The sequence below is a fragment of the Tauraco erythrolophus genome, chromosome 2, assembly GCF_009769465.1.
Source record: "Tauraco erythrolophus isolate bTauEry1 chromosome 2, bTauEry1.pri, whole genome shotgun sequence".
In the NCBI taxonomy this organism is placed as follows: domain Eukaryota; kingdom Metazoa; phylum Chordata; class Aves; order Musophagiformes; family Musophagidae; genus Tauraco; species Tauraco erythrolophus.
In genome coordinates, this window is record NC_141466.1 from 124769267 (window position 1) to 124791339 (window position 22073).

Consider the following 22073-nt stretch of genomic DNA (forward strand, 5'->3'; position numbering starts at 1 on the left):
CAACTTTTTCACATTTCATCCTTTGTTTGGTTCATAAATTCTAGGGTCTAACTAGGATGTTACATCAGAGGCAGGAATTTACATTTAGATAACATAATGCAAAGAATACTAACAACCATAATCCTCCCCCCTCCAAACAGCTCCAGAGCTGACCTCAGCTTTGTAAAACAGGGATCTGGCTTATTTGCTTTAAGCTGAACATTTGTTTCTCTTTCTCCTGTAACATAACATTTGGGGATTTTTTTCTTCAGATGGTGGGTTTTTCTTTCTGTTTCTCCCTTTCCCCCTCCTCCCTTTTCTTGATTTTAGTGAGTCTCGCTCCCGTGCTGCCCTGACTTAGACTCTAGCTATGGAGATGGGTCCAGTTTGTAGTCTGGGAAAAAGCCTGAAAGAAGATCCTGAGCACAGTGGGGGAGTGTGATAACTACAAGAGGAAGGTCGCTTTGTTTCTTGCAACTTACCTAAAAAAATAGGTAGCAAACACATCGAAGAACAGCTTTCTGATTGCAGGACACTTAGGAGAGACAGCTTTTCTTCTTCAGGACCCTACACAAGGACTCGCTAGTCACAGGCAAGCCAAAAGCCGGAAATGTGCTTTAGAGTCAAAGTAAATCACTCTGGAGAAGTCCTCAGTCAGGTTCATCAAGTCTGATATCTACCAAAGCTGACGCTCAGGTCCAGTGAAAACCAGATTTGCAGCTCAGTCTAGGCGGAGGAGTCAAGTACTGGTTGTTTTTTTTGCCTTCCAAACAGCTTTATTCCTCATAACACCTGCTCTTATATAAGCTTGTTTCCACTGTTTGAAGAGGTCCATCCTGCTGTTACTGGTCACTCTGACAACTTTATAAGCAGGAGGACAAGAGGGCAGAAATTTACTCTAGGTTTCACACATATCAGAGAATTATTTGTATCAAAAGAAAGTAAATTCAAATAGGAAGCTAGATCAAGGCTGGCTTATGACTAGACCATTACTGCTACATTGGGTAAAAATTGGAGCAACTCATTTGGAAAGCTTAGGCACAGTTTTTCCTCAACCATCTTGCCTACACTCCAAATCAGTGAAGATTCCTCAAAGTCCTGTTATATCACAAAGCACCAAACACAAACTGGAGGCCAAAAATAGAAACCACATAACACACAGTCTGAACAAAAGTCTTTAAGAAAAAAAGGGGAGAAGGGGAAGAAAACTTTCAGTTTTGCCTCAGTAAGTCACCCCTCTTTCTTATCAGAGAACATGTTTTCAAAAAGACCAGGATTTTTCCCTTTAGCACTGGAGATCGAATCCCCTCTCTCCATCAAACGCTCTTTTAACACAGAGGTTGTTCTAGATGCCAGCAGACACAGGTAATTTTTTTTTTTTCAAAAATAGGTGACTAACATTAGGAGCAATTTAAAACAGAGTTTAGATCCTGATTTTCAAAAGCTCCAAGCGCCCAGCAGCCAGCTGCCTTCAAAGGGTCTCCCTTCATAAGGTGTTTGGGATGTGCTCAGCATTTCTGAAAATCAGGCCACTTATTTAGGATCCTAAACGCGAACTAAAAGTTCAATGCCAGTTCTCACTGCATGAGGGATGACATCACCTCTCTAACCCATGCTTAGAAAGCTCAGTGACATTACAACTAACAACATGGCTTTCGCCTTCTTTTTCCACAACAGAATTCACAGAACTGCTAATAAAACCAGTGTCTATCACGAAAACTGGCAGACTCTTGAGTCTAACAAGATCACTAAAATCTTCCTTGAAGCTATTGAGCAAGCCTACAACGTCTCCCGAAATCCTCTTAATAATGGACGGCTAACAAGGCTTCCTTACAACGAGGTGTCCTGAAGGTCAGCCAGAATACAGCTGCCTGTGCTGTGGGATACTCAGAAATGCCACATGCCATATAAAAATACTGAAACCCAGGCTGGCACACTGCGGTACTCAGCCTTTCCGTAATGCCATCCCCCTGCAATGGGGTGCCAGAAAACATAAAGGCTTATACTTGGGATCTTAGCACCAAAGTCAAGACCTCTATCAATTAAGCCAGAAGAGAATAATTGTATTAGCAGTTGATAGCAGCAGACTTTTGTCCTGCTAAAGGGGGATGACACTCACACATTAAAAGAATTTCCTCAAGCTAAACTCCTCCAGATTGCTGGATTTGGACTACGTTTTATGATTTATTCATAATAAAGAGCTTCTTAGCTCATGAACTTGCAGATGCCCAAAGCCTTTTCATAAGAGGGCTCATAAAAAAAAAAAAAGAAATTGATACAGTGGTTCCACCCAGCAGCAACATGTCCCCTCTTCTCCTCCCCTTGCGTACCCACAGCTGGAGGACTACACAGAGCTTTCACCAGCACACAATCGAAGAGTCAGAATTAGAGACTACGGATGTGCACTATGGTCCAGGTCTGCAAGAATTTGTACGCCGGTGTAAGGATCACCACTGCCCGCAGTCTCCAGAAATGTCTCGGTGTCTGTTACTTTCATGGGAACTACTGAAGCTTTCAAAAGAATGCAAAAATCGCTAATCCCCTGGTGCAAGTGACTTCAGCCTTGACAGACATTTTTCCAGCGTCACAGATAAAACTGAAGGATTCAGCCATAAAGGATTAGGAGTGGTGTCACCTAGAATTAAGTCACTGGCCTTGAACCATGTTTATGTTCAGCCCTGTCAATAGCAAATTTCACAATCTTAAAAACAAGGTCTACTGAGTTTCTTTAAATATACATATATATCTCTTGATTTCCTGACTAGGCTTAAAGGTCTGCACAAGTCACGTTATATTGTTTTATAGTTTCCATTCTTTTACTGCATTTCAGTGCACTAAAAAACATCAATCTGACAGTCTGAGGAGACTCAATCAACTGCTTTTTACAACTGTGCACAGGACGTTTCTTATGCATATAAGGAAAGCAAGGAAATAAAATAAACACCTTGCATGGCTCTTTTCACATAGAATCTACTTTAAATACTGCAGATCCTATAAGAGGAGGGCTTGTAACATAGAAAATAGGTGGTCTTTGCCTAAGGGCTTATAGTTCATAGCAAATCTAGATAAATATCTTCCCTACTTAGCTACCCTCCTATTCTGGTGTAAGTACCTAAAAGAGGTCCTTACATGAGATGTGCTTTAAGTTAAAAGTCTGTGGCCTTTCAGTTCTCAGGTGTAGAGATTATTTGGGGTGCGGGGGGAGAAATAAGCCTGGTGTCTTAACAGGTTGTTTCAGTTTATGCTGAATATCTGTGACACTGCCGAGCCATGATTGAAAATGTTATGAGGGTCTTAAACACAGAGTACTACTGATCCTCAGCCTGATAAATCCTGCTGAAGTTGGGGAGTATTTTCCAAAGCTAACTTGGATTTGAGTGTTGTGCAGTACAAGTTGACGAGGAATTTGCACGATGGAGACTAGCTCGCATTTACACGATAGCCACAGGTTTTAGGTTTGTTCAAGGAATATGGTCTTGCAAAAATGCAACAGCTGTATAAAACAAAACCTTACCTAAGCCTCCCCATGCTTGAGGTACATTTGAAAGAGGAGGAGAGAGAAAGTCTCCACTTCGTGCCCTGTCTTGTGGCATCTCCCAGAGGTTTTGGCTGCTTTGCCTCCCACCATCAAAGCTTGCGAAAGCGTCTGGCTCAGGCTGGAGACACGCCGGGCCATCGGCAGCAGCCCCAACACTGCGCCAAAGCCACCGCAGCTACTGCATCCCGCAGGCAGTGGGTGGTCCTGCTGCACAGGGAACCGACTGGAAACGCACATGTGGAGTTGATCAAAACATTTCTAACACAACCGTTTTTCTTGAATCAAATTACTTTTTTTTTTTTCCTTTTAAAAGAACAGATAGTTTTATGGGAAATGTCATGTTTTCAGGGATTCATACAAATGTAGCCCAAGAAGCCCAAGATTTCCAGAGAAATGTTGCCGGCTCTTGCCAAAACTATGAACTAAAGCTATCAGATTTCTGTTAAAAAACCCCACAAAAAAGTAAAAAAACTCCCAAACGTAAAAGGAAATGAGTATTTTTTGATTTTCTAAAAAATTTTCATGGAGGGAGGAACAAGAAGGAAGTGCTTTTGCCTACCTAGCAGGAAGCACTCACGAGTGAGTGTATTGGGCATTCATACAAGTATTTGTAGCAATGCTGAGGGAGCTACTCTTGAACCATCAGAAGCTGGAGGAAACCTGACCACCACAATGTATAAGACAACAGTACAACTGTGTTGGAAATCCATGAAATGGATGCTCCCAGTAGGCTGATAAGCATGCAAAGCCATGAAATTTAGGCTGTGTATTCCTTGGGTAGAAACAACCATGTATGGCACCTTGCACGACACTACCGGTTGAAGTTTAGGAACTGTGTTGCATAGCTATATAGCAGTAATGATTAACGATGTAACAACACTAATGGTGAAAAAGATTCTGCTTATCCTTCTGCATGTTCCCTGCCAGTAAAACTCTTCGCTTAAGTTTCATTTCCTTAATACAGTAGTAATTCATAACCCAAGAGATGACTTAATAGTGTACCAGTTACAATACAATAGAAAGCATAATGAAAATAGACTCAAATTAAAGCTCGCTAAGTTCAGCTTACCAACTCTTCACTCTCATGGCACATTTGCTATAGCAAGGTGTGGGAAAATGACTGAAATTGGAGGCGAATGGGAGAATATTGTTCCCTAGAATTCAGCTAATATTAGAGCAGCTCTGACATGAAGCACAGCTGCTGCTCTCAGGAACAAACAAGGCCTCAATATCCTTGAAACGGGGAGTAGAGTGATACGAAGGTATCATGGCTCAGCCCTGTTATCGGGGACAAGAAGCAACGAACAAGGCCCACGCAATACCCTTGAAATGGGGAGTAGAGTGACACGGAGGTATCACGGCTCATCCCTGTTATCAGGGATGAGAGGCGCCTGGTAAAGATAACCATAAAAATGCCATCGAGGAAGTGAACCACAACTGCTGTCTCAGCAGTGATGGCGAAATTGTGCCCTTCAGCTACTAAATCACACCCCCACCCGTCTCTGAGCTGCGACCACCCCTCAAACGAGCAATTTACACCAATCCCAATTAGTGAACACCCCTCACGAGAGAAATTTACACCAATCCTAATAAAAGTTATGTATGACTAGAGTCACTCGAGCTCCACCTAAAAGATACGAAAAGGTATAAAAATGGCAGCAAACAAAGGAGATGTTAGGGAGAAACCCCCATCGGAACGTCTGGGATCAGTCGACGGGCTGAACCTCTCTTCTCCCCCCCATAGGGACGCCTATTGGGTAAGAACTCTGTGTTATGTGCACTTACTTAATTACTTACTAACATCTTGCTAGCTATTTAATATTATCACTGATCAGTAATCGTTTTATATTATCACTGCAGTATTTCAATTAAAGTTATTTTTGTAGTCAGTCACTATCACCGGCTATCCTCAAACCTGTATTCTGTCACAAATAAAATATATATGCATGTTTCCAGAAACTTTTGAATTATTATAAGGAGTTGGCCCATAGTACTACTAGTGACGATCCCTTAATAAGTGGGCGAATCACCCTCCGACCTACTGAGCTGCAAAGAGAAGGCAGGGGGAGTCGGACCCAAGGGTCTCGCCTGACCTGGGAGCTGATAGACTGGTCTTTTGACCTCAAAACGTGACACAAGCCTAAAAGTTCAGATTCAGTTTATTTCTGCCTGTCCTCAGGTTTACTAACTCTGAATTAACGCCGCTCCTTCCGCAGCCCAAACACGAAAGAACTCTGCAAATAGCTGAAACAAACGATAAGGACTCCAGGTGACATAGATCACGTACCGTACACAGAATTTCCTTCCCCGCAGTGAGCCCACGGAGCGGCGTTTTGTGACATTCATCATGAAAGTTCAGTCCTTGGAGTGCTGCCATGGTGGGCACGGCAGCCGGCTCTCTGCTGATAGAGCAGAGCTTATAACCAAAGGCCATCCCTCCTGAGGGCAGTGCAAAAGCGATCTGAATATCAGGCCTCGGGAAAGGTGTTTTTTTATCCATAGCTGGTTTTATTTCAAAGTCTTTCAAGGGTTGCTAGAGGGCCAATCGGTTTAAATGTGTGACAGTTTATAGCAACAAAACTGTGAAGTCTCCGGAAACTAGAAACCGGTGACGTGTGGAAAAAGAGTTGTCTTCTTGCCAAAACAAAATTCCAGGCAATATATAACGTCGGATCAAAGACAAAGTATTTTGTAGAAACACTGAACTTGCACAAACCTTGTCACAAAGGTTTTGGGGGCTGCTGGGCGGCAGCCTTTCCGGTGTTGTTCATCGCCCTGGCTGAGCACAGCCAAGGCTGGACCGGCCTCCCGTCCCTTCCTCCAGCTTCCCCACGGACATATCCTCCCAGCTCTGATTTATTCTCCACGTGGGGACACACATCACCAGCCCCTACCGCTCCAGGCAATGCCTCCTCAGCAGCTCCCAGAAGCAATGCATCGAGAGGACCAGTGAGATGGTAATTGTGCAGTGTGCCCAGCAATTTGTACCTGCTGCAGTTGCTCTCCAAGGGTTAGAGCTCGCTCCTTCATTTCCAAGGCCTGCAGCACGCCTGACTCCTTCAAGCTATCAGACAGGACAGAGATACAGCAAAGCATGGAGCAGCTTCAAGTGGTGCAATTTCACTCTGCATATGTGTCCTTTGGGTCCTGGGGTCTTTGCCCAAAGACTCTTCCACCTCCCAGTCAATTAAGAGAAGGTGCAAAATACCAAAGAAATGGCATTTCCTAGCAATTGTGATGAACAAAGTATATAAGCAGCTACTTTAAAAGCAGACTTTCAAATGCCACCGGCTTGCTTCGTTCTGAGCACGTTCCCAGGGAGAATGTCAGGTCGCATAACTCATTTGTTATCTTTACACAAAGGAGCTCCGCTAAGCATCAGCCATCATAAAAATACTAACATGTCTTTTTGTGGAAAACAAATATAAAAGAAAAACGCAGCATCTCTCTTAAAAAAAGCCACTTAGCACTTCAAAGATTACAGCATGGTCTGTAAATAGCAGTGTCAGTACACCGGGGAGCGGCGCTCCTCTGTGTTTAACGACAGCCCGAGTTACTCAAACGGAGGTGGCAACGTTACAGGCCTTCCCCGTGACACACAACTACAGCGTGCATTCTGTGAGACACACGCTCTGCATTTTATTTCCCTTGATGCCTTAAAAAACCCCACGAATCGGAATAGCGTTTCAATCTCGCCTAATACAAAGCGCTGCTCTCCTCTGGGCAGAGCGCACCCACAACATCTCCTTTACATATACCAGGGAGGGGAGTGCCAGGGAGAAAACTGCAGTAATTGAGGTCACGTCCTCCACGTTTGTGAAGAAACCCCCTCCAACGTTTTTCCATCATCCACGGACACTTTGATGTATTTACAGCTAGCCATTTTAATTGTATCTAAATATTTATCTCCCAAGCAGCTAAATTAGTAGGTATTTAATGCTAGCGATGCAAACACCTGATGGCTGGGTGGTCTCATTTGCCTGTGAACGCGAAACACAAGCCACTGAATTCAATTACATGGCAAATGTCCACAGGTACCTCTGAGGTATCCGACATCCCACACAAAATCTGTGCTTCACATGCTTAAACAGCTCTCTCATGCTTCATAGGGAGGGAGGGAAGAAGGGAAAGAGTTGTGCTTTGGTTTTTTTTTGAAGTCTCATCTGCAGTCATACAGCTAAAGCTCGGAGATTAATAATAAAAGTGCATATGTGACAATGCAGAAACGAACGCTGTTCGATGTCAAATACAAAGCAAGATGCAAATTTATTTTTCTGTTAATTAACCAAGCTTTCTTCTTAACCGCTCTGATCTGTAAATAAAGCTCACAAGCTAGTTTCAAACAAGTTTGGGAATTAAGCAAACAAAAAACCGCAAACCACCCTAAACCGAAATACCCCAACCCAACAGTGCCTTAGTACTGGTTAGCTAATTACGTTTGCCTTTTTTTATTCAGGGGACCTAAACAGATTAAAACAGGTTAAAAGAAACAGCACTCTGGTGCTGGCCTGAGGGCGACAGCCCTCCTCTGAATACCACCAGCTACCAGATGCTGCCAGACACTGCCAAGAACCAAGGGACATCCCTGAATATTCTGAGAGATAAGAATGGGAAAGGAAAGATGGACAGAAGGATGGGTGGGAGGACAGACAGAAAGAGAGAAGGAAAGGAGCAAAGAAAGAACAAACGACTGGTTCCTGACACTAAATTACATTACATTCTCCTGCAGCTATGTCTAGCCTCTAAGGATTTGCTTTCCAAGCTCTTTATTGAAATTGTTCAGGTCCTTAACTGATCTCCTGGGGGGCGAATTGAGGGGGGAGGGCTGAGAAGCCTTAAGCTAATTAAGCATGGCTGAGACATGCTTGATGAGATGGGAAAAACACAAAGCTTTTGAAAGGGTGAAAACTCTCCGACCATCTGGTAGTGGCTTGCAGAGAGAAGAAAGGAGGAGGACAAAGGGACAGCTCTCCGAAGCGAGGAGGTACAAGACTTCTTTAATTACCGGGTCACTGAGACCATCACCGCTCCCAAAGCCAGGAAAGCCCACGGAACAAGCTTAAGAGGCTCAGCAAAAACAACAGCTCTTAGCAAGAAAAGCGTCTGCGAGGAAGCGAATCGGAGCAGCTTTGCCCAAGATACATCCACTAATTAGAAACGATAGGTAATAGATGGGGGCGGCGAGGCCCCCGGATCAGGAGGAGAATTTTTCCAGCAACCTCACTACCTCTCTCCTCCGATTGCTGTTCTCCAAGGCCCTGCAGATGGTGCTCGCTTTAAATTAATACCACCCCGGCAGCCAGAAGGAAGCTTCTGTTGTGCTTGGCAATACAGGTGAACAGCCTGCATTTAGGTTTCAAAATGAATGCCCCGGGTGTTTCATCAATATGGCAAGCAGCTGATGTGCTCCAGCCTCTTCAGGCCTGGTTAAGGCTCATCTGTGTTTTCCCATCTCTAAGACCGGCTCGAGAAAATCACAGCGTTCGGAGGGCAAACTTCGCGCACCGGAGCAAAATCTGAGCTCTCTCTGCTCTAAATGGCTCTGTCAGCCATCAGCAGTGAAGGTGCCAGTGCCATGCAAATGAAGAGCCCTCCCCTGCCTTCTCCATCAAACGAGCTGGATGCAGCTACGGCTGGCTACAGGTGCGGGGTAGCAAGGAGCAAGCTGGTTTTGACACCAGAAGCTGTGACCGAACCCCTGCCAAAAAGCAGCGCTACGCTACCTCTCGCTTCGGGATGCGAATCTGTGCAGCTGACTTCCTTCCCTCCCACACACGGATTCTTCTCCAATTATTTCAGCTATGTGCTGTGATCCAGGCCGATCCACAAGCTGCGCAAGAGCAGGTTATATCCATCCTTGGATGGGAGACCTCGTTAAAAAAAGGAACTGGTACTGGCAACCTAATGCTTTGAACTGCACTGCTGCCTCCAGGATCGGATATAAAACCCAGGCCTCGACTACCAGCGGTCGTTAAATATCCCGTAGCAGTTGTGAGAAGAACAAACGGCATTAACCCTATTCTTCAGCCAAATCTCAACATGACTTTCTCTCCGCTAAGCTCCTCTTGAAGGTTCATTTGGAAAGAGTTCCTGTGTCTTCAACTATCACACTTTTAATTCAGTACTGTTAAACATTGGCTGCATTTAATGCCAGAGGGAACAGTTTCACAAGCAGATTCTGTGATCTCTGTATATATCAGTTTCTAAGATAACTTGGGTTCCTTTAGATAGGTACCGGATATATATGTATTTCTTATCATCTGCTTTCCATGCTCACACACTCCAAGAGCCAGCTGGATCTGCAAGCAGAACTACATCCAGAAAATCTATTCCCCTACGCATCCTACGTCATGCTGGAAGCAGGCAATATTATAAATATTGTTTAAGGACTTTTTCCTTTTCCTTTCTAAGCAAACCTGCCCATGTTGCAGGGCCAAGAGATTGAACACCAAGCTAAAAAAGCATCCAAACTTTTGGACACTTATCTGAAAAGCAGCTCTGCTCCAGCTGGCCCTTGATGCTGTGGGGGGGCTGCAGTACCACCATGTGGTTACTGACTCCTCCAGGGCAGATCTAGCAGTTCAAGACTCAGATTTATATGTGCAAGCAGATTTATGATGAGACAGATACTAAAAAAATGACAATTGTGTAAGTGACCACAATAGCTGTACTTACTACACACTAGACAGTTACTACTTTGGAAGATGGAGAGAAAAGACAAACAAAACCACAGAGGATGCCAGTTTTGCCACTCCAAGACCAGCATGGGAGTTGTTAGCTACACTCAAGTAAGAGGAATTGTAAAACATCTGCTGTGCCAAGGAGGAGACCTCAGAAAATGAGAGCACAACTCTAGTCTCTTCTGGAGGTCCAGCTTTGCAGACCAACGTGACCACCAGAAAGGAGCTCCTGAAATCCAAAGGAAGGACTGGGCGTGCTGGTAGGGACCGCGCCGAGACACCGTGAATGCGTGAGACGAGATAACAAGAGCCAGGGCCAGCGAATGAACTGAGATGTGATTGCAGCAGCATGAGTGTCCAAACCCCAGCGAGGGAGAGGGACCGTGCCAGTGCTTATGTTGCCCTTGTACCCTGCTGATCAGAGCACGTGGGAAATAAATCAGAGTTTGAGTCCTTCTCTGTGCTGGAAGGGGTCAAATCCTTACCCTCACATCCCAGAGATTCCTGCAAGGCGGTGGTGAGGGAAAGTCCCTTCCATTCTTCCCATGCACGTTGGGCTACTACCACCAAAAACGCGTGACCTGTGGAGCCCTTTCAAAACTCAGGAATAAGCAAAACAAAAGGCAGTGTAGCTGCTGCACACTTAAAAGAGCAAGCACTGCTCAGTTTCCCATCCTCTCTGGACCATCTGTGTCCTAGGCTGATGAAGGCGCCACGCTTGGGTACCAGCACCCAAGAGCAGAGGAGATGCTCAGACACAGCCCTGCTGACCACCTACCTCCCTGTGCAGTCCGTGAGCTTTTCTGCTAATCTTCCCTGTTGCCTGGCCAGCTGGAAGAATCAGCCAATTTAATTTCCTTGAATCGAGCTGCTGGAGTTAGGTACTGATTTTTCAGCGTAGTGACATCTTATTTTGAAGCACCTGAGGTACCTCCATTTGCGCTCATTTGACGCTTTTGTGCTACGTTGCAGGCTGATAGATGCTACAAACACATCCAGAGAACGCGTTTTCACCGATGAAACACCCTGTAACCATGATAGATAGCATTTGGCCACAAATTGGGAATCTCAATTTTTTTTCCAGACGCTGAGACAGTGACTTTGCCACCCTGACCTCCTAACTATGTACCATTGTTAGCTGTAACCAGGGGGCAATGGAGAAAAGATCATTGACTTTTTCTTCTCAGAATCCAGAACACAGTTTAACTGATTTTTCTATTCAGGCAAGAATGGTATAGCCTGTAGGTGACTGCTTATTTCCTCCACGGAGAAAATGCTGAACGTGTAAACATGCTGTCTTTCAAGGGCTGTCAAGTAATGTAGGTATTGAGTGTTTTTTGACAGGATGCTGTAAATGGAATAAAGGCATTTCTGGCCTCCGCGGTAGCTATGATTACTGGCAGAGCTATGCCCTTCACACTAGTGATTGGGGAACAAACACACAAACAAAAGAGGCTGCACATCTGAAAAGGGGAATAATGAGACGAAAGACTTGCGTGTCCCAGAATTTCAGGGTAAAGACCCTGCACCAGTGAAACAATAACAAAAGCGTTTTGTGGTTGAAATCTGTCAGCTGCAATAAGCTATGGATTTTAAAGCTCAGGATAGAAGTCACAAGTAAATTCTGAACCTGGGAGAAAAATCCTTAATAACTGTTTGGGCAAAGAACAGTGTTAATCAGGTATGGAACAATTACACTATGAGCATCCCATCATGTATATGGGTAAATAAAAGACAACATCATTCCGTACTCTTCATATTTCTCTTGGATCTCTCAAACAAAACTATGTGTTTTTGCGGTTGCCTACAGACTGCCTATAGCTGCAACTCAAAGTGCATCATCTGGAGCACCTGCTTTGCAGGACTGGTTTAATTACAGCTACGAACACATTCACAGCACACTGGAGTGCTCCAGGAAAGGACCTGCAGTGCTCATGCAAGACCCCAGAAAGGAGATGCTGAACTTTTTGTTAAATAACAGGAAGTCTCAAAGAGCTGCACCCCTGCACCAATATGTTGAGATACCACTACTGCATGATTAAGATATAGACACAGCCACAGAGATGCAGGAGGCAAGATTAAATGCTAGCTTCCTCCCTGGCAGATCACTCATGGTGACCAGAGACAGGGTCAGCCTGGGCTGTTGGGCTAACACTGTGGTATACTGGTGGTGACCTCGCATGCTCATCTGGAGGCAAAATGTGATGAAAGTCAACCAAGCGGAGGAAAACTGTTCCAGATGGCAAGATCTGCTCGAGAGAATGCTCACCTGTCAACTGCATTGGGAAAAGGCGAGGGGACAGAAAACCCGCTGCCAAAAAATCATGGGTAACGGGCAGAAAAAAGGAAGAGAAAATCCAGAGGTATGAGGAAAGCGTAAGGCTTCAAAGATCTGAACAAGATCGGGTGGGATTTTTCCTGCTCTGGGTCTGCAGTAGTGAGGAGCAGATTTAATCTCAGTCAGGGTCATACCCTATCAAGGCAACCTCTGCTTTACAAGTTGTAGACAGACACATCTTCCCCCTCCCTGTGTTGTTCCTCCTGGAACACTGGCCTTCCTCTCCAAGTGCCAGGAACAAGGGCACCTCTGAAGCCATGGTGTACCTCCCCAGCAGAGCCAATACTGTTGGGGACGCGCAGAAGAGAAAACAGAACAGAAATGAATCAAAAAACGTGCCTCCTGACCCACCTGATAGTATGCAGAGTGAGTAAATGCCACCCTTCTCATATCAGAACGAGGTTAACTTACTCACCCACACCATTGGGCACAACTACAGCAATGCAGCTACTGACAGGGAAGTGACAACATTGTTCCCCCTCTCCCCCAAAAGAACAAGCGAGGGAGCCTTTTGATCCTAGGACATACATCAGTTTCTTTGATTTCGCTCCTGTTCTGTACTCGAAATGAAAGACTGCTCTCCCCACTCCTCCCCTCCCCACTCCCAACGCTTGGGTATTTTTCCCACACTTACTTATGACCACACTCCATTCACTATTTCATGAAAATCACCGGCTAAGTGCAGTCTCTTTCTCTGCTGCCTTAAATGTGTGGCCATTGCATTTATGAAATAGCTATAAAATAGCGCAACACCCTGGGCAGCGTGGCACGTTCTGCTTGCTGTATGTCCATACAGAATGTAAAGCAAGGGGGAGCACAGAATTCCCAATTCCCAGAGCCAGCTCAGTTGGACCTGCATGTATCCCATCACAAACAAATTTCATGAAAGGAGGTACAATTCCAAAATTAATCTGTGCCTAACAAAACGAAGCCTCCTTTTGTAGCAGACAGGGCACAAGAACATAAAATTTGTCCTCGAGGGACCAAATTCTTTCCTTGCATAGCTCCCCGCACCCCATTGGTCTGCTGGACCTATTCTAATTTAGGACCGAAGTTCTTGCTGTCGCAAACAGGAGTTGATCCCACTGTTCAAACAGACGCCTCTGTCGCTGTATAGCATATTTAAAAACGGCGCCGTTTCTCTGGAGGTGCGAAAGCTAATTTCCAGATATACTGTTAACTATGATGCCATCTGTAACAGTGCAGTCCTTGGCCAGTGAGCCCTACTTTTTCAATATGTTACAGGAAAAAGTCTCTAAGATGTCAGTGTCTCTCCCATATTCCTTTCACTTGTTCCTTGGGTGCTATTTGAGATGATTTCAAAGAGATATGTGTTTCGTTTGCGTAAGGCATCGCTGCCTGGCTGGAGATTTGAGCTAAACCCAAAGCCTACTAGACTTGGACACCACCACACAAAATATGGATTCCATTATCTTTCCCGTTTTCATATGCTGAAAGGGCATTATCAGTATCTTAAAGCTCTTTGAGCCTTGTAGCTCGCAAGTCCAAAACATGTAACATCATGTAATACTATTATAAACATATGAGGACTTAGAATGACTTCATAGCATCTGCTTTTCAGTGGGACTTCATGACTTTATATTTTTTGGCATTCCTGTCACGGAAAATAAAAATGAAAACGGCACTTCAAAATATTCCATTAAAAATATCCAGTTTCTCCCGCAGCTTCTCAGAGGATTTAATTTTTTTTTTATTTCTTCTTATTTTCTGGATATGGAAAAGAGTGCTAAAAATTATTTTATTTGATTTAATGCTGAGTGTGTTTCAATTCAGCACTGTAACATGAGCTAATTAAACTAAACAAAGGCCGCATTGTCAACACTTTCAGCAAGAACAAAGAGATGATATTTTTAAATGGAATAAAAATTGCCAATTCATAACAGTATTTCTATTCTACTTACTGAAAATGAAATGAAGAAAGCAATCAAATACACACAATAAACCTTAAACAGTATCATTGTTAAAGTATTCCCTTTTCTTGTTTCTTTTTTTCTTTCCTTTTGGCTTCTTGTCTTGTACCCTACCATCAAGCCTGATAACACAAAGTGACTGTGACAGCAGGCAAAATGTTTAAGCTGAAAAAGTCCTTACATTTTCTACTTTTCATTAGAAAAGCACACAGAAAAAAATATACCGTTTGTCATTGAAAGAGATGAAAAATAATTAAAACTTAAAATTGATCCTGCGTCACCTATTCTTTACGTACATTCAGGCTAGAATCTGATATATGGAGAGTAATGAAAAGAAACAGATTCCTTCTGTGGCAAGAAAAAAAATACAACTTTTTTCCCCCCTGGAGACTGAAATCAATATCTGGAGCAGACTACTGACAGTATAACCACCACCTTGTGCTGCCAACGCGCAGCGCTGCTCAGCACGGCCCAGGCAGCGCCCGTGGGGAAGGTGCGCAAGGGGAGCTGCATCCCATTTGTCCCCTCTCCCAGAATAGGGGAGGAACATCACTTTGGGCAGCGGGTGCTGCCCAATGCGCTATGACTTCTGCACTGGCCTGTGCTTAGGGAATGAATGAAGCCCATCACCCCCACGGTCCGGCTGGTGCACACCACTGGTCATGACAGCCTGGCAAGACGACACGGATCAGCAAAGCTGATGCTCCCTCCTAATAATCTTGCTGATCCTTTGCCTTCAGGGAAGCGAATGCTGATAGCAACTACACTTTGCTGATATAAGAGCTTGGAGACCTCCCAGTTCACAACTGACAAAGCCACCATAAGTATAACCATGGACACTGGGACCAAAAACCCCACCTCTCTTCTGCAAGATGCAACATCCAAGTGGAGCACAGAACATGCTCGCACAGAGCCACTTGCAGGCACATCAGCCTCACCTGTCCTCAGCTTTTAACAAAGCCACCCCAATTCCATACCGATGCAAGACATTTCAAGTGTATTCATGAAATTCAGCATACCATTTGCAAACTTGGGAAAAAACACCTCCTCCCCTTCCAAGAGTAATCTTTTGCTAGGCTAAAAGGTTAATTTTCCCTGCTTGCAGTTATGGCCTTTGCTACATCCACAAGGCATAGAAATTACCCGGATATACTTTGCTGCCACATCTCTGATGCCTTCAGAAGAGCAAAATGCTTTGCACTGGGAGATATAGACCGAACTGCCTTTGGACCACCATGGATTGACCACAACAGGTTGGCAAGCAGAATCTGGTCGCAAAAGTGCCTCGTCTGGCTGATATTGCAACTTCAAAGTTCACTTGAGTTTCGTGAAGTTCTCGAGAAAATAAAGGCATGTAAAGTGAAGCTTCTTAAAACCTAAAGTTATCCCCTGGATAAAGGGACTTTTTTGGCTTTCTACCGATAATCCTGTCACTGTGTACCTCCAACTACTTCCTGCTACTTGCTTTGCAACACTCCACCTCTCTTCACAGCTTAGCTTTAGAGATGCAAGTTTAATACCAATGTGCAACTCCCTGGTTCGACAGCACTTCTGTAAAGGGTTCAAAGGTGCACCTTTTCTTTTTTTTTCTTTGCCAAATATCAATACCTGTCAGAAGCAGATTTTAAAAATATATTTCAAATTTAGGGCCAGACTATTCTGTAACAGCCCAAAAAATGTCATCTGATCCATTCAGTATGATTTGTTACCAAAGACCAAGCACACTGTATCTGATTCGGGATATTTATTCCTTTCTTCTTTGGGCAACTAAATAAAAGAAGTAGGAGCCTTTACACCAGCTCTTCAGAAGCTGCACATAGCCAAATATCTATGTATTCTTTTCTTTCCAAACAAAAAGAAAATATCTTTTTAAAGACATATAAGGGAGATTTTTAAAATATCTTTTTTTTCCCAAAACATCTTGTCCATCTCCACTTGAAGCTGAAAGGAAGTTTGGTTAAGAAATAAACAATTGCCGTGACTCAAGAATAAAAATGTCAGATTTGTCCAAAAAGATTTTTCTCAAGAAGTACTTCGTTTCCCTATAACCACAATATCATATCAAAGAAAGTAATTATTTTGACAATATTTACGACTGTATCAATGCATGTAAAATCCTACAAATGCCTGAGACGGAAACTGTAAAAAAATTGTGAGTTCTTTTCCTCCAAGTTTTGGAATATTTAATTCTCTCCAAGATTATGCCATAAAATTATCTCACTTGCTAAAGTACAGATGGGTAAATGACCTGAAAATCCAGCTGTTTAAGTGAAGAATGGATGAAATGATGGCCACAGAGCGACACAGCTATTCATGTAACAAAGACTGTTGAGCAAAACTGGGTTTAGCTAGAACAGAAATAAGGCAGAATTCAAATGGACAGTAAACAGGCGCTGCCCAGAAGACCGGCATAGAAGGAACTGCAAATGATTTAAAAAAGTGAAACCTCCCTCAGCCCTTTTCCCAAGGCAGCCTTAACATTGCATGGTTCACATAGAAAAAAAGATGGTTAATACAGTTCCCTAAACCTGGCATTCAAACAGACTAAGATGCAACTGCACAGAAATACTAATTGTAAGGGCTGCGTCAGGCTCTTAATCTAAAACCCTGGGCACTTCACTATCCTTTTTACAGGCATCAATTATAGCATTTTGCTCCTTGATTATGCTTCAGCAATAACCTGCTTCTGCATCTCTAGATTTGCCCAACAGAAAATAAACATGTCCTTTGCCCAGGGAGGATGCTACCCAGTCACTCTAAATTTGTTTCTTGGGTGGAGAAATTTCCTAGGTCAAGCTCAAATCATGTTCCAAACAGCACAATAAGACAAACTATTTTATCCTGAATACAGAAGAGAGCCAACAGAGAAATAACCGCTACTTCTGTTCATATTCCAGTGCTCTGACACAAATCCTGTCCTCCAAAGAGTTAAGCAACTTCCAGAGACAATCAGTGAGCGAAATCATCATATTCAATGTCTTGAAGAAGGGAAATAAGAAGACAGAGGAGAAAGCAGGCTCGGAGGAGGAAATGGCTACACATTCGCGCAAATAAACATGAGTTTTATTTCTGTGTGCTGCAAACTGTGTTGTGGAAAAGCCGTGCTGATTAAAACTACAACTAAACGTTGAATGGATAGTTATTACAACATGACAGGACTATTTCCAAGTGTGCACATAAAGGGCCTGCTGAATGGCCTATTAAAAGTGTGTACGCTTACCTAGTCAGCAAATAGGTCAGTGATCACCTGTTTTTTAATAAAGGGATTTAAGAATATTCCCTAATCTTATAAGAAACGCAGATTTTCATTATTCTTTTGTGAACTAGAATGAATGCATTATAGTAGCTGGAAAAAAATAAAAAGGCATCTTAGTTTGTCTTTTTTCTTCAGCTGCTCCCTAGTAATATATAACTTTAAGTTACAGTGGGGAAAAAAGGGAATAAATTGGCACATGCTATATTTTATTACCGATTTTGGAAAAAGCAACAGCAGGTTTTTATGAAACACACACAGTGCCTTACATTGTTAAATTCTTCAGGGTAATCTGGCTTGTTTCTTACTGCTGGCAATGGAAAACAGCAGTGAGATTGCCAAGACTTTCATTCTTCGTTCCTCTGGGCTCCCGGTGCCCCAGAACCTTGAAAACACCATGATCTATGACTCCTTGGTAACATGCACTATGGCGTGACCCTGAAACTGTGAAGTCAAATGAGCTACACAGAAAAGACCCTGCAAGCCCTAAAATCGCTCAAAACACATAGATGAGCTGGTAGTACAACTTCCACACTTAGATCAGAAGCTTTACCTATGGTCTACCAGAAGTTTGCAAAAATTGAGACACGTCTCGAAACCAGCAAGAAACATTTTGCCATGGAAAACCAGGTCACTGAAAAAATTCCTAGCACGCTTCAAAGCCACAATCAGTAACCAAGCAGAAACGTAGCTTTAGGTTGGAAAAGGGACTTTGGTCTTTGTTGGTCATTTAGTGGCTTCCACGGCTCCAGTGCTGGGGACAGCACAGGTCACAGATGACTCCCATTAATCTAATGGCTCCCGGCGAGAGAGACAGGAGAGAGGAAGCTATGTGCTACCCTTTGCTCCAGGATGAGCTTGGTAACAACAACCAAAGTATCAGATGTAGAACAGAAAGACCAGGTAGTTTGCAGTTTAGTAGTTGCCACGTTTGGCTATGCATATAGATCTAGCACAGGTCAAACCCACTTAAGATCCATATATTTCTATTTAATGGGACTAGCAGTCCAATGTTAGCTTTTTTCCCCACGTTCTTAGACAAAACCATGCCATTTCGTCGTATGTCAAACGTACTGTGGATGCTGCTGGAAAACTATTTAACTGAGAGGTAGCACTTGGGTTACATAAAATAATGTTACATATTAAACCTCTGTTTTATGCCAGGTAAACTCTTTCCCTTAAGAAGAGTCTTGCTTTGCAGAATATATCGTATTTAATCAGCCTGAACTTCAGCTGATTTTCTTTTTTTACCTCTCTTTGTCCAGATCCACCTTGCTTTGTGGCGAACTTTCGAAACTCACGTGGCAGAGCGTGCGCCCACCAGAACTGGAAGTATCCAGCAAGATGCACTGAGGGTGTTCTACATGTTCTTATACCCATAAGAATGAAACAAAGCAAGGGAAAGCCTTAATTACCTTTCCTTCACAAAACTCTGAAAAAGTACCCATTTATTTTCCTTGAAGCAAAGACAGTACGTTCAGAGGAAACTAAACATAATATCTATTCCGTTTCCTAAGCGCTGTAACCCTGCAGGTAGACTCCACACATCATCTCCTTTTATTACTGAACTGACCGCAAGCTCACTTAAATCAATGAGAATCCTTCTCTGAACTTCAACAAGCTTTGGATCAGACGAATCCTGCACAGGAGCAATACCTGAACCCCCGGGCAGGAACGCATTCTAAAATGTTTGGAAAGAACCTTTCACTTAGTACTTGAATCTTTCAAATCAGGGGCAGGAAAAGTGGAAAGAATCACCCTTTTCCGACATTACTTTCTTTTCCTTAATGTTGCATCCTTTAATAGTAGGCGGAACAGATGGTGAAATATAATCTCTCCACTGAGAACTAAATGACAGTCACTGTCTGTAGGGGACACTAAAGTATTAAAGAGAAGGAAACATACAAATATTGAAAGTATATTTTGTCCAACTTGCTTTTGATAAGGCATGAAATAAAATGTAAATAATTTCTATTAGGAGGAAATTCACATAACAACTTTGGTATTTGTAATCAGAGTGAGCCTGTATTATATAACCTGGATTTCCAGCTGAGGTAGTGCAATACCATTTACCTGGATTCGAAGTAAGGATTATATCAATTCTATTTTCATCATCAGTAAAAAAGCATAAAACCAACACCATTAACATGACTGATAATGAAGAGATGTGATTAGCCTCAACTTGGATAGGTAACAAAAAAAAAAAGGGAAATGTTGTTTTGCTGTATATGAACGAAGAGGTTCTATTAACCAGGGTTTGCAGTGAAGAAAAGTGCCAATATTGCTAACACAGGTTTGCAATTAAGTTGGTGTCAATGTGGCTGGGAAAAGGAGTTCATAATTAGGACAACATAGTTAGTATTGACCTGAATTTTCAATAAAAATCATGTCTGCATTTTAATTTGGAACTGTAAAATTCATCCCTGTGCTCTACAAATGACCATATAATTATTAACTTGCAGTTACTTTACAATTAGAGAATTATTTACTTAATATGTTATTTTTTATATACTCATGTGCCTGTTACAAATGGTGAGCTGAGCACAGGGTTCCCAGAACTGTCCAACATTTAAAATCAGAAAAAAAAAAAAAAAAAAAATCACTGCTTCAGGAAGACCTTGTGTTCCTGCTCCAAATATTGGTTTCTTTATTATAATTACTAGTTTTATTTAATTACTAGTTAAATCTCTATTAATGACCTCACAAATAATTATCATACCCATTTATTGTAAATACTCTCGAAGCTTTTAGCAAACATGATCAAGAGGGTACTTAAACGGACATAAATGGGTTGTTTCATCAGCCTCATGCACTTTTACGCAGAAAATCAACGACAAGAGTGTTTGTTTTAAAGTCACTTTAGAATCTGAGCGTGCACTTTTCTGGCACTTAGTTTCCTATGTAAATCCAAGTCTAATATGCCAAAACAACACTCAAGGATAGGCAAACAAGGATTTTTCTGGGGAAAAAAAAATAAAATAACACTTTTATGCACTCTTCCCATGTTTTCTCACAATAGAAAGGAGAACATGAGCCCAGCAGTATTCTCTGTCTCTATCTATTTTATAAGTAGCCTCACCTCCTCCTTCTTTTCCTTCCTCTTCTTTTTCCTCTGCACCATGAATCAAAGGTGTCTCAACTTCTGTTGTGTCTTCTTGGTTCAGCAATGGCTCTGAATAAATTTGATAAAAAGAAGATGAACAGTAAGGCTTTTCAGAACGGACATAAAAAGGATTAACATACACTAGAAAGATTACCGTTTAAAAACACTGGCAGAGGAAAAGGATCTTTTTCCCCAAGAGTGCAGATACAAAAGCTGTCTCATGGAAATCCAAGGGCCTGTAGTTAAGAGCAAGGCCTTGATCCTCCAAGATGCTGAGCTTTCTGAGATTTAGCACAAAACCCCCACATGCCTAGCCCCAAGCACGGCCCTTCACTGGGACTCATCGCAAGCCCAGAGACACTCAAGCGTTTTACTGGACTGGGGACAGAGCATTCAGTGCTCTGAGGCTGAAGTGCTCATCATCAGGAATAAGAAATAAAACGTTCACTTCTTTCTCCAACAGCCACAGTCATTAAAAAGTCAGCTTTTATCACCAAGAATCCAGAGATACTCCCCTGCTCAGGGTTGAATTTAGAGTTACTATAAGAAGATCCAGCTCCACAGGTTTAGCTTAGTAGGCATGGAGAAAGAGAGGAAACTTAAACACTACTGATAATATCCGAGCAATAACTAGTGATTTTGCCTGTTAACTGTGCTCTTTGGTTTCAAGGCATGTGCAGTACCTTCTATTTCCACGCAGGAGCTTTGGGAGTCTGCCCCAGTTTTCATCTCCTCCTCTGCAGAAACATCCTGTTGTCCTGTTAACACAACAAATTGAAAATGACATCAGCATGACGGCTGCGTGCAGGCAACGGCGAATTCATCAAATCAGGACACAAACTTGAAGTATAGCATGGTATTTTTCGGTCAAGTACTCCTTTTTTTCTATTAAACAAACAACGTTGGACTGACTTTATAAAAGAAAATATCACTTAACAAACTCTAAGCATTAAGTATGTTAAATGGCTGGTCAAAACTGACCCTGCATCATTTTTTTTTCCTTCTTCTTTTGTAGCTCAGCCTTGACACACTTTTTCTCATAGGAGCTGTTGGAAAGCACTTTGCACTTGACAGCTCAGCAGAAGGAACAGAATCACCCCACAGGCTTTTAGAATGACAACAACAACAACAAAGGAGGACAATAACAACGTTATGCAGCTGGGATCAATATGGTTAAACCCACGTATTTGGAGACGCACGTCTTTTCCAGCAACACCAGAGATTACCGCAGCACAACTGGTTGGCACACAA

The 22073-nt window shown here is 42.8% G+C and overlaps 1 protein-coding gene across 1 annotated transcript in view; it reads right to left on the bottom strand.

The window, feature by feature from the left end:
• Nucleotides 1-22073, bottom strand: part of MACROD2 (mono-ADP ribosylhydrolase 2) — an 899313-nt gene that overhangs the window by 20026 nt on the left and 857214 nt on the right. Inside the window, exons 15-16 of the mRNA XM_086626501.1 lie at nucleotides 21506-21580; nucleotides 20799-20891 (exon numbers count right to left, since the gene is read on the bottom strand). Of these exons, the coding sequence (XP_086482627.1) occupies nucleotides 20799-20891; nucleotides 21506-21580 (168 nt within the window). The remainder of the gene's footprint in view (nucleotides 1-20798; nucleotides 20892-21505; nucleotides 21581-22073) is intronic.